The sequence below is a fragment of the Cardiocondyla obscurior genome, linkage group LG04, assembly GCF_019399895.1.
Source record: "Cardiocondyla obscurior isolate alpha-2009 linkage group LG04, Cobs3.1, whole genome shotgun sequence".
Taxonomy (NCBI): Eukaryota; Metazoa; Arthropoda; class Insecta; order Hymenoptera; family Formicidae; genus Cardiocondyla; species Cardiocondyla obscurior.
The window spans coordinates 10,904,906-10,917,010 of NC_091867.1; the positions used below are offsets into that span (position 1 = coordinate 10,904,906).

General features: G+C 46.5%; 2 protein-coding genes across 5 annotated transcripts in view; one reads left to right on the top strand and one right to left on the bottom strand.

Annotated features, from left to right (window-relative positions):
* The window catches only part of Sog (short gastrulation), a 36,240-nt gene extending 27,468 nt beyond the window's left edge, over window positions 1-8,772 (top strand). For all 3 annotated transcript variants that reach the window (XM_070655707.1, XM_070655706.1, XM_070655705.1), the window contains exons 5-9: window positions 121-186; window positions 372-2,159; window positions 2,348-2,493; window positions 3,329-3,655; window positions 4,816-8,772. In XM_070655707.1, coding sequence (XP_070511808.1) covers window positions 121-186; window positions 372-2,159; window positions 2,348-2,493; window positions 3,329-3,655; window positions 4,816-5,016 — 2,528 coding nt within the window. In that variant the 3' untranslated portion in view covers window positions 5,017-8,772. The remainder of the gene's footprint in view (window positions 1-120; window positions 187-371; window positions 2,160-2,347; window positions 2,494-3,328; window positions 3,656-4,815) is intronic.
* Agxt (Alanine-glyoxylate aminotransferase) lies at window positions 8,562-12,020 on the bottom strand. Of its 2 annotated transcripts, none has more exons than XM_070655709.1 (9): window positions 11,787-12,020; window positions 11,453-11,626; window positions 10,982-11,375; window positions 10,640-10,870; window positions 10,283-10,483; window positions 10,063-10,220; window positions 9,842-9,997; window positions 9,238-9,579; window positions 8,562-9,147 (listed from the first exon to the last, which is right to left on the bottom strand). In XM_070655709.1, exons 4-9 carry the CDS (start codon window positions 10,820-10,822, stop codon window positions 8,994-8,996), a joined length of 1,194 nt encoding a protein of 397 aa, XP_070511810.1. In that variant the 5' UTR covers window positions 10,823-10,870; window positions 10,982-11,375; window positions 11,453-11,626; window positions 11,787-12,020; the 3' UTR covers window positions 8,562-8,993. The 2 variants fall into 2 exon arrangements, with proteins under 2 accessions (XP_070511810.1, XP_070511809.1); XM_070655708.1 differs by having other exon boundaries at window positions 10,640-10,887.
* Between the last annotated feature and the right edge of the window lie 85 nt (window positions 12,021-12,105).

A 12,105-nucleotide genomic window follows, 5' to 3' on the forward strand; every position in this document is an offset into this window, starting at 1 on the left:
GACGCCAAGCGCAAAGGACTCGGGCATTCTCCCGCGCGAGAGAGGTTTCCGTCCACCTGGGAGAGAGCCCTGCCGTGGGGAACGCACGACGTTGACGATAAATTAAATCTCTTGTTGCAGACGCAGATATAGCGCAGGACATCCCGGCGCAGTTAACTTCGGAAGAAGAGGAGCGGAGTCTGAAACGTAAGATTTTTATATTTTTTTTTTAATCTCTCGATGATTCGACGCGCGGCATACGTTATCTCGAATTTTATTCGAAAGTAATTGAGAAGCTTGAAGGGCTAATAAATTACGCTGGGTGTTGAGGCACCCACGCTCGATCACGAAGCGTCGGTGCTTGCGGCTTAAATCATCCTCGCTCTTTACAGATTTCGGCACTTTGTTAACGGGCAAAACGTCGCAGTCTCTGCGCCGGGACGAGCCAAGTCCGACCTCGATGTACAACAGTGCGTACAACTATTTGGCGACCGGCCGCTTCACCTTTCATCGCAAGAACATCTACTATTCGTTCTATCTGTCCGCGTCGACGCCGCGGCCACGTAGCATACAGTTCATCGACGGGTCCGGCAGTATCCTCGAAGAACAAGTGATCGATCCGGTCGGAGGTGCTTATCAGAACGCCACCGGCAAGCTCTGCGGCGTATGGAGACGCGTGCCGCGCGACTATCGCAAGCTGTTGCGCGAGGAACGGCTGCACGTGTCGTTCCTCTGGGAGCCTTCGTCGAGCCTGACCGGCCAGCTGTCGCGTTACCGCGCTCTCTCGACCGAGCAGTTCTCCTCGCTTTTAGAGCCGGCGATGGGCGTCGATCGGTCGCTGATGGCCGGCGCGGGGGCGACGGCGATCGTGTCCGCCTCGTCCGCCTCGGCGCCGTCGATCCACGTGTCTCTCGTCTTCAACGGCCTCTTTCTTCCGAACGACGTGGCCGACGTCTCGCTGATCGTTCAGCTGGAACATCACGAGAAAGATTACGTGGTTCTCCGCGAGGAGATCACCGTGAGAAAGCCGTCGAACGAACTCAACTACGGCGAGGTTCGCAGCGCGATCTCTGGTACCGATCTCCGCCTCTTAGCTCGGGGCAAGCTGTCAATCAGCATAATGTCCCGTAAAGATCCACAAGCTCTACGATTAATGGGCACGGTTGGCCCGCGCGCAACCTGCGACATGTATCAGACGTTGCTGTTATCGGAGACGCCGTCCATGGCGTCGGGAATAGCCTGGGCTTTTCTGGACCGCATCGGCGCTTTACGCTACGGAGTACAATTGATAGGGCTCGAAGAAGAGAGCCCTTTGGTGACTTTAGTAGACGAGGGGGGGAAGCGGAGGATGGAACTCGAGGATCTGACGCCCTCGTTGATCGGCGGCTTCGCGAACGGATCCTTAGATCGACCAGGGCCGAGATTGCTGCAACCGCTCTTCAACGAGGAGCTCTCCGTGGTCGCTGCCAGTCATCTTGGCTCTCTGTTACGCGGTAGACTTCTAGAGAGGCCTGTGGCGGACGCCAGAGACACCAACGCGCCCGTGCTGCTGCAAAGATTGACCAAGGAGCCAACGCATCCCGGACCGGTCGGCCTAATATGGACCGCGGTCGACTTGGACTGTTCCCTGCATTACGAACTCGAGCTCGCCGGTTTCCCGCTCACTTCCCAAGAGCCACGGACGTTCCGCTTATATTTGGAGACGATGCCGATGATGGCGCAGGGAGCTCCCGTAGCCAGGAGGCTTCTCGAAGAGTTTTCAGGGTACTCCCTGGAGGGTTCGGTCACCGGGCTGTCGCCAATGGAGCTCTACAGAATCGAGTCGGGCATCGGCTTTCTCGAGGTGACGGACAAATCGAGCACCCACATCCTGAAGGCTCCTTTCAAGGCCAGGGCGCCGTTCAGTTGTTTACCACACTACGCCGACAACGACGTAGCTTCTGTAGTGGCGTATAATTTGCAACCACCCAGATCGGATATCGAGACTGGCGCGTGCTTCCACGAGACTAGATTCTACGAAGAGGGCACGCAGTGGACTTCGAGCTCAGACCCTTGTTCGATGTGTCACTGCTACCGCGGTCTGGCGCAATGTGACACTGTACCTTGCCCGACGATCTCTTGCGGGCTAGGAAAGCAGCTCAAGCAACCGCCGACCGGTCACTGCTGCGCGATATGCACAGGTAAAGGAATTTATTTATGTATTAAGGTTGAAAATAAATTATACGGAACGAATTGTTACGTAAGTAAGAAATCAAATTAAATTTAATAAAATTTATTGCGAAAGAGATTGAATTCTCGAATGACAAACTAAAAAGATTTATAAAATTACATTTAAACGCATATTTCATGCTTTATTAATAATATTTAGATCCGGTTGCTGAAACTAATACAACAGTAAAAAACAATGCCACGAGAGGCTGCACATTGGCCGGGCAGTATCATCTCGCGGGATCATCCTGGCATCCCTATCTACCACCGGTAGGATTCGACACTTGTGCAGTTTGCACTTGCGACGTAAGTTTCTCCTTTCTCTCTCTCTCTCTCTTTTTTTATTTTAATTTTTTATTTGTTACGCTAAACGCTCTTCGTGCGTCTCGATTCTTAATTAAGAAATATTTTTCTTAAAGAAAACTGTACGTTCAAACATTAATTATATTAATTTCTTTAGAATGATTACAGAAACAACAAATAATTGCTCTGATCAAAGAATACCGCGACTTTACATCCATGTTTTAATTCATTAATTTTTTATTACTTTTTTTTTTAACGTAAGGCATAATAATTTCTAAGAGATGTTTTTTTTATTTTTTTTTGTTCTCCATTCATTCGTTTATTTCCTCAACACGTTACAATTACGTCTCGGCTCGAATCGCGCCGAAGCAATCACTGTTTCCACGATGCCACGATTCCACAGTGGAAAAACCTGAGTGTGATACACCATGCCTAAAGAATGCGGCTGCGGTCTGGCAGTTAGTAATGAGTTTAATTGAATGATTCAGCGACAAGATTTTCTAAACGATTGCAGTTTATTCAATACCCGGCAAACGTTTCCTAGCTAATTGACATCGCCTGGAAGTTACTCGTGAAAATATCTCGCGTCGTGCATTTAGCGAACGATGAAGATGCGCGTCTTTTACAAATCACCAGATAACAAATTCTTCGCTTCAGCAAGTTCAACGCGACTCTAAGGCGTCTAGACGAAATATCTAAATTGCCACAGAAGCTCCTGTTGCAACAAGTTGCGAAATGTGATACGGCGAAGCAAGTGAAACGCGTGCGTTACGCACGGAGCGTAGTTAAATGCGAGAAGGTAACGTCTGTTATTTACATCAAGCATTTTTTTTTGTAGGCCGTTACGCTGGAAGTGAAATGCCCGCGAGTGCAGTGCCCGCCGCTTGAGTGTGACGAGAAGATCGCCTTTAGACCGGACAAGAAGGCCTGCTGCAAGCAGTGCCCGGCGACGACGCCTCGCAGCAACGTGGTCACCAGTGCGCTGAACGATACCGTGCGTCTGCCAAGGGATCAGGCCTTGCCTTCGACAAAGCGTACCGTAGAAGAGATTCTGTCTTCCGGTGGCTGCAAATACCCTCTCGGTGGGCCCTACGAGAACGGCATGGAGTGGCATCCGCGGCTGCACTCGCACGGTGAAATGAAGTGCGTCAAGTGCCGCTGCAAGGTGAGGAATCTTCGACCGTGAGATTCGACCAGAAAGCATGAAGCTCCATTCATCGATTTTTTAACTTCGCCTCCGAAGCGAAAGACTAAATTCGCGAACAAAACTCTCTTATAGCTTGTAAAGGTGTATACACTCAGTGTACGAACACAGCGACTTCAAACATTCGTCGATGTGTGCTGCTGGAGTGTTACGTTTGTAGCGATTGATTTGTTTTTGAACGTTTGCGTTCGTTGTTCGTTCGGGTGTTCGTTTACTAAGTGTATACACCTCGAGGAAACCCTTATCAAGTGTACCTAATCGTTTTAATCGGATCAATGAGAGACGGGGCGAGTCTCGCGGTTGCGTCTTGTTGCTAAGCAGAAAGAGAACGGTCTTAGAATTCGCTTTACTTTTGTTCGTCACACTCAATTCGTTAGACGACCGTCGCGCGGTTACCTCGTTGCGATATCCAGACACGGACACGGCGCGAGATCTTTAAGGAGAAAACCTTTAACCGGACTCGCTCGCCCGACCATTATAGGGTCCATCCATTACGATGAAAATGGAACGCCACGGCCTCGGGCTGGCTTGCGTCGCGTCGCGTCGTGTAGCGTCGCGTCGCGACGTCACGGGACGGAGCGAAAAATAATCACCTTGATCGCGAGAAACAGATTTCGTATTCCAACTGAGCTCGTTGCACCGGTTCTTCTAGCGTCTCGCTTTTATTACTCGCGTTCGATCTTTTTTGTTGATGAGTAAACATCGTCTCGCTACGTATATACATTTTTTTTTTTAACTACGCACGTTTCTTTGGAAAAGAGAGCACGCGAAAAGAACGTGAAACATAAAAGGAAATTGTCAATAATTAAAGAGGTAAAAGAGATATTTTTGTAAAAAATTTTATTAAATTAATACAATTATTGTCAATTTATTAATTATTTTAGAAGTGTCAGGGTTGCATAGATGTTTATTAGATTCATTTTTTTTAAAGCGTTTCTTGTCTCCTTTGTAAATTAATTAAATTGAAAAGGTCATTAATTTAAAGCTTGCAATATTAAATTAGAGCAAGGGTGAAACAATGCGGATTGCCAATCCGTTTTCGCGGCCGGTGTTCCTCGCGGATTTCGCAAGCGACGTGCGGGTGATAATCATAATGGAACCGCTCCCTTTGCTTCTTTCAGAACGGCGAGGTCAGGTGCGACAGGAAACGGTGTCCACGGTCGCTCTGCAACTCGATAGCGCATCAGATGAAGCGCGGCGAGTATGTGGCGGACGCCGATGATTGCTGTACGGCGCAATGCGAGCACCGCGCGAGGCGTCATCACCGCAACAACCATCATCCGGCGCGACGGCACTCCGTGACGCCGCGCGAGCTGAGCTGAGCCCGGTAGTCTCGGCGAAGAGAGGTCTGCCCCGGTCTCCACGAGGAAGCCCCGCTGCGTGGGCCACCGTCTGGGATGACGACGGGACCAGCCGCGCGCGGTGATCGCCGTTATCCGTTCGCGTGATCACCCTCCTCGTGTTGTCGCGACGAGCCGCCGGGCCCTCGACGATACGGAAACGAAGTCAAACCGAACGGTTCTGTACACGCGCGTAATAAAATCGCGAGAAGCCGAACTGTGCAGGCGTAGCTTTAGAGATAGGCCGAGTTGACGAAGGGAACGGAGAATGCGAGAAGGAAAAAAAAGTGCGAGGTGTGGAAAGACTACGAGAACGAGGGAGCGCGACGGCGAGATCCGCGGGCGAGATTTCAAATCCACGTTTTCGGCTGAGCACGCGCGCGCCAAGTTTGTCGTTTTGATTTTCGAGCAGCGGCGTTCGAGACGACGAGGATAATTCATCAAACGGGATGACGGATGCGCGCTCGTTGCTCAAAGTTTGTTATTGTCGCCGGCGGGCGCGCGCGGGCACAGGAAGTCACGAGTAGCAGCCTAATGTAATAAAAGGAAGGACGTGGACGCGGACTACGCGATCGGATATTGCTATTCTTGTCCGCGACGAAACCGCTCGGTCGTTCGCTTCGGAGCGTTCCAGCGCCCGCAGCCAGACGCTTATTAATCAATTGATCCCCATCAACGGATTAAAAAAAGAAGAGAGAGAAAGAGGGAGAAGAGGAATACACCGAGCTCTTCTCTTCTCTTCGCCGAGAGCGACAATTACGGTGGGCGTCGCGGACGGACGCGAATACGGCGGCATGAGGGTTGAGAAACGGGGGAGGGGGGGGAGAAGGGAAGAAAGGGTGAAAACTCCGAAAGGGAAGCGAGTTCTTAATCGCGGCGGTGTTACAGTGCCCTGCTGTACCTCTTCGAGTTACCAAGCAACTAAAGAAGACTGAAAAACCTCTGACGGCGGCATCAGTTATTACGCGATTGCTAATACTTCCTTAATAACTCCGACTTATTGCTATTTGATTTCTATTACCACTGTCGTTTCTATTATTAATAGTATTACTACCGCTGTCCGCTTAATAATTATCGTTTTATAATTGGTATCGCTGGGCGGCCGCGTCACTTTTATTGCTCCTTATCTCGCGATTGTTGTGTGGTAAAGTCTAAATTATCGCTGTAATGTAAAGATATATTTATGTTGTACATTATATACCCCTGTATGAAACCGTTCGGCGAGAAACGCGGCGAGAACCGCGTTGTCGTTACTCCACGATAAATAAGCGGTATATATTTGTTAACGCGATAATGTTTGTTACTATAAGTACGTAATATTTAAGCTTATGTAAGCGTAATATTTATTATTAGAAGTAATCCTTTTAAATCGGATCGTACCGGGCGCGTAGGTGAATGGATCAGTTTGCACGTTTGCGTTACCGATAAATCTTGTGCGACGTCCAAGACGTAGAGCGTGCGATACGCGTAATGTATGTTGATCAGAGCGTGCTAAAAAAAGAATTAATTAACTACAGCTTCCTCGACCAATTTGATATTTTTTACTAGCCGTTGTTGAACCGGAAGCTGGCGTCTTCCCAAGTTTTCCCGAGCGTTAGTTTTAACGAAGCCGGTACGAAAGATTTGCCATATACTTATTGAATCGTATTCTTTTGTGTAACGCTATAATTTCGTATAAGTTCTGAGAAGCGCGCGCAAAAGGAAAAACGAATAGTAATATACTCCCGATGGGGCGCGACAGCAAGGTGACTTCGATCAGCCAAACTCCGAGGAACTAAAACCATTTAATCCGGCAAAAACTGACCGTCAAAAAAATTTCCAGCGTTATGACTCGTTGCCCTCCTATCTTTGATCTTTCGTGAATCTTTTTTTTTTACATCCCAAGAAGTAATAATCTCGTAAACAAAACAGTATCATTAATTGTACACGGATACAGCCAGTCGGACTTTGGCCGAAGTCACCCTTGCGTGACTTGTGAACGTGGTACCGAATATCGTCACCGGAGTGATGTAAATTTAAATCTGACACCCGTTAGCCAGGCGAGGAAGCCTGCACGAAGGTGTCGATACCGCGGCTCGAGAGAACTCACGGCCCCTGAGCGAACCAAGGGATACCGCCGCGTTTGACTTAAACTTTATCGTTACGACCGCGACGGCTTACGCAGGCTCCGCTCTCGCTATTTCGATGTCATGACGAAATGTTATTCGACGTCGTGTGCATCTCGCGCGGAGGCGTTGATTCACCGTTTACCGTAGGTGCCTTATACTCGACTCTCGGTACGAATACATACGTAGTCAGCTGACGTCGGCGTCGCCTGTGGCCGCGTACACGAACGTTTTGTAAATAAGCGCGCACAGTTGACCGGCTGAAAATTGGTTTTATTCCGGCGACGCGCGCGTCAGCGTTATACCCTGGTAATTATTATTAATTACTTATACGTCACGGCGTAATTTTTAGCGATATCCCGAACTCCCTTCTTCCCCCTCTCAGCCTATATGATTATCATGGACTTGCTGTTATCGCAACTATTTAAAAGTTATCTTTTACGCGCGAGCTATCAGTCTTGGGACCTTTCTTATTATTCCGCCCCAAGCTGAGATCTTATCTAAGTAGAATGATCTTGAAATCGTTCTCCGCGGGATCATTGCGTAGAGTTCCACAGAGGCTTTCGACCTTCTGCACGAAGCGAGGCCTGCCACTGCGATTTATATATTTAACAATTACATAAAAAATAATAAGTAAACCAGCGCATAAAGGTGCAGAATTATAACGCGAAATATTAAAGAAAAAACAATGAAATATTGCAGGGCGATATAACAAAAAGGTCCCGGTCATGATATTAAACGAGTTGACATTAATTATTGGATAAGCCGGCATGCTCTTATATCGACGTGCTTCATGTATACACAATGTTTTAATTTAAACGCGACTAATACGCTGGGTGACAAACGTGTAAGAAGCTGGATCTTTAATTTTTTTTATATATACATATATATTTTTTTCTTAATTAAGCCAGCAGTTGACGAGCGTTTACGTAGCGTAGCGTCGCGTGAGGGAGTAGCTGTTACTCGGCGTGAAGCTCGAAGGCGAATAGGTGAAGAGCGGACGTTCTCGGATTACATCGAGACTCGTTTTGCGCGAAACTGTGCCAATACTCGCACCAAATTACTGAGCGTGGTTAATTCAAAATGTACAGTCACGGTGCAGCGGGTGCGATACACGTAACGCGAAATCGCCACGAAAGAGCGAATTTGTATATTTTGCTCCGGCGTCTGAACGTGCGTCTCGAGTCCATGTGCTTCTTTAAGGCGTAAATTTAAAACAATTTAATTCATGCTATCCATGCGACTACGTGGGCGGCGACCAAAACTACTTTTTTTTTTTTTTTTTTTTTTTTTTTATATGTATACAACGCGATAATTTTAATTAAATAAATCTTTTGTATTTCTGCGAGTAGGAAGGCTGCTGAGAGACGCATGACGCATACTTTGATAGTTTTGTAGAAAATGGGGATCGATGCTATTCTGTACTGTGCCAAAACGATTTATTAATTAAATATCGATTATTATTATTACTTCTAGTGCTGTTACTGTCAAATTATAAGAAGGCAGACTCACAACCTTAAAATTACATGACGCGTGCAATGCTCTCGCTTTGTAATGCGTAATGTAGTTAGAGTATAATAACAATTGTAGAAATAATATTTAATTCTCAATTATAATTAAACGAAAACGGTAATTTAATCAAACACTTAAGTAAGTAAGAAAAATTAATTGGATGATAAATTCGTCAATTCAACTCGCACTACTTGTTTGATTTTTTCCGGTGGCGACTCGTAACAGATTTTTTCGGAACTAATAAAATTTTGTTCCGTAAAAATTCGTTATGAACCGCCACCGACGTCCCGGGAAAATCGAAGAGTCGATTTCTTGTATCATAGATTCTTATTTATTTTATTTTTATATTTTCGCTTTTAATGAGTGTTGTAATTCATTGTGGATGACGGAAAGTACACGATCAGCGGTATAAGCCTCTGCATTGATTCCCATTAGACCAATACGTAAAACTTTATTAACTGTTGGACCCAGACCACCGCTGATCTCAATTTTATATCTGAAAACGAAAAGAATCAAATTGTAGTTTAAAATATTGCTCGATAAAAAAATGCAATAGTTAAAAACATGATAGAGAAACAATTATCACTTTTTCATAACTTGTGCGATTAAAATATTGCCATCGATGTTAGCTGGCAGTTTTATCGCGATAACCGTCGACAGTTGATGTTCAGGATTTTCGATGTAACATTGTAGCCCGAGATCTCGCAGACCTTTCCTAAATCTCACAGCGGTTGCAGCATGCCTTGCCCATGAAGCAAGAAGTCCTTCTTCCACGAGCTGCGCCAAAGCTGTCCTTAAACCGTACACCAGCGTAGCGCTTATTGTGTGATGATACACACGTGGAGCGCCGAAACAACTCCAATAGTTGCCGAGGATCTTCAGGTCCCAGTAGTAAGCCGGTCGCGTCTTTCTCCGAAATATCTTTCGTCTGCAATTGCCACGCAAAATTAATAGAATACTAAAAATGTTTCCGGACGGATTAGAAAGATATGCTAAGAATTCGTTCCCCACCGAATACATGATTCACCAATTGTAAGAACCGAATGGGTGACTGCGATAGAATGACTCATGAATTCGATTGATAGTCAATGCGTTTTCGACCCCGTGAGAACTTCTCGACGGTTAATCGTGGTCAGCCGCGGAGAAACCCGTTCTTCAGTGGCTCGAAACGATCGACTCCGCATACGTACTCCGCACGCGGGCTGAAGGAGACGGGTGTTATTCCTGGTGGTGCACCGAGAACCTTCTGACTACCGGCGTAGGCCGCGTCCACTTGCCAGGCGTCCATGAAGAACGGCTCTCCGCCTAAGGACGCCACCGCGTCGACGATCAGCAGGGCTTCATATCTGCGTTGACGTCGGGACAATAATTTTTTGCCGTTGCCTTGTCTGGTAAGTACAATCTAACTTACTTGTGAACCAGTTTACCGACGCCCTCGAGAGGTTGTTTCATACCCGTCGATGATTCCGCGTGCGTCACAAACACGACCGCCGGCCGGTGTTTCGCGAGGGCTTTCTCTAGGGCAGTCAGATCGAACGGTACGCCAAGTGCTGTCTCTAGAAATTTTATCTGAAACATATTTCGTGTTACTTTTTCTTTTTTTCGTCTTCATACGCATATTTATTTCGTACATTTGCGCCAGAGCGATTGGCCATGTCAGCCGCACGTTCTCCCCAAATACCGCATTTGGCAATTAACGCGGTCTCGCCCGGCTCGAGTAAGTTATCCAGGCAAGCCTCCATGCCGCCGTGACCGGACGTACTTAAAGCCAAAGTCAATCTGTTCCTAGTTTGAAAGGCGTACCACAATCCCGCCTTGATGTCGTCCATTAGCTGCAAATTAAACCTCGTCAATTCGATTTAATTGCTTGGTCCCGCGGGAATGTCGTGCATGATATTATTTAAATTTATGTTAACACCCGCGCATATTATTATACTAGCGCTCGTATACGCGGTAATCGCCGGATTTAGCATAGGCTCCGGAAATACCTGGCATATCTCCGGATGAAGGTGACCAAGCATCTGCTGGCTGAGAGATTGGAGAACGCGATCCGAGCAATTGCAGGGACCGGGACTCGTGAGGAGCTTTTCGGGCAGGTACACCGGTCGTAGTATCTCCTTCGGTGGCTCCGGATAAACGGCGCATCGTCGCCAGACGCTCAGATCCTCCATTTCTCAAATTTTCCTTTCAAAGATCCCTCGGTCCTTCCAAAAGTGCGACTGTAGAAATGACAGATCTGTTCGTAATAAAGATAAACGGATGTAACGGGCGGAAAACATTACGTGGCGCAAAGATAAGGAGAGACGTCGTCACTCTCTCCTCGTACGTACGCTTATCGTCTGCGGCGTGCAATAAATGCGGACTTTGCGTTTCTTTTGATGTCTAGCGTGGTTCGCTACCGAGGATAAGATTCGCTGTCAAATGCCGAGTGTTTAGAAATACAGACGCGACTGTTGAAATCCTGCCTGTTCGAATGACACTGAAGAATCAGGCCACTTGTGCTGACGATTCTTATCACTGATCGGTTCACTCGTGTATCACCTAGTACGAACACCCGAGAATTTCCATCGAGATATTGCATTAGTTTTATAAACTCTTTTTCCTATCTGCAGCACTTATCCTTATCTATATTTGTATTACTGCCTGCGTCTGTATTTGCCTCCTACCGCTTTTTTCTTCACGACAACGATCATTTCAACGATCCGTGGTTTAACAACGAGAACGCTAAAACAAATAAAATAACCGCTAAAGTAAAATAGAGTTAAATATAAAATAGAAATTTTATATATAAATATATGTACCTTTTTTATTCGAATATTAATTTTAAACTTTTCGTTAACTTCATGCCATAAATATTATCGTTGTAATTCGAGCGATAAACGTCTACGATGAGCATCATAGGCGAGATCCGTTAATGTATACAAATTTCCTATTTTTATAAAATTTTGCGAGTACATCGAGGTGGTGTTCTTTGTCTTGCAAATTGAATTGAAACAAAAAGAAAAAAGCTGGATTAATTTTTAAATACCGTACAAGCCACATCGTCTTCAGACAGCCAACAAAAACGAGATCTAGAATAAATCTGAGAGACGCGATAGTTTCAGCGGAGTAAGTAACGCATTTCATGTAACTCACCGGTAATTAAAAGAACATCCTTTTTACGTTGGCGATTCACGCACGACGATAAATTAAAAGACCTCGTTCGTAGGAACCGAAAGTCGGATACAAGTCGTTTCAAGTGACGCAGATTGGCTTCCCGTCTCGCTTTATCTCGTCCTTCTTTGAACCTCGTCTTTTCAACCCTGAAAATTATATAAAAATGAAACACGAATTACGCAAAAGATAAATGTCAATCTCGTCGAGTGTCCGGGTGAACCGTTGGTACGCCGGAGGATCCCGGTGCCGCCATCTGCGAAGCGACGCGGGTATGCGCCCGCGCACTCGGGAATTCGGC

Coding starts and splice junctions, on each gene's coding strand:
- Agxt (XM_070655709.1), bottom strand. CDS start 10,822: ATGGAGGATCTGAGCGTCTGGCGACGATGCGCCGTTTATCCGGAGCCA. Junction 10,484..10,639: donor TTCATCCGGAGATATGCCAG/GTATTTCCGGAG, acceptor TTTAATTTGCAG/CTAATGGACGACATCAAGGC. Junction 9,148..9,237: donor ATCGCACAAGTTATGAAAAA/GTGATAATTGTT, acceptor TTTCGTTTTCAG/ATATAAAATTGAGATCAGCG.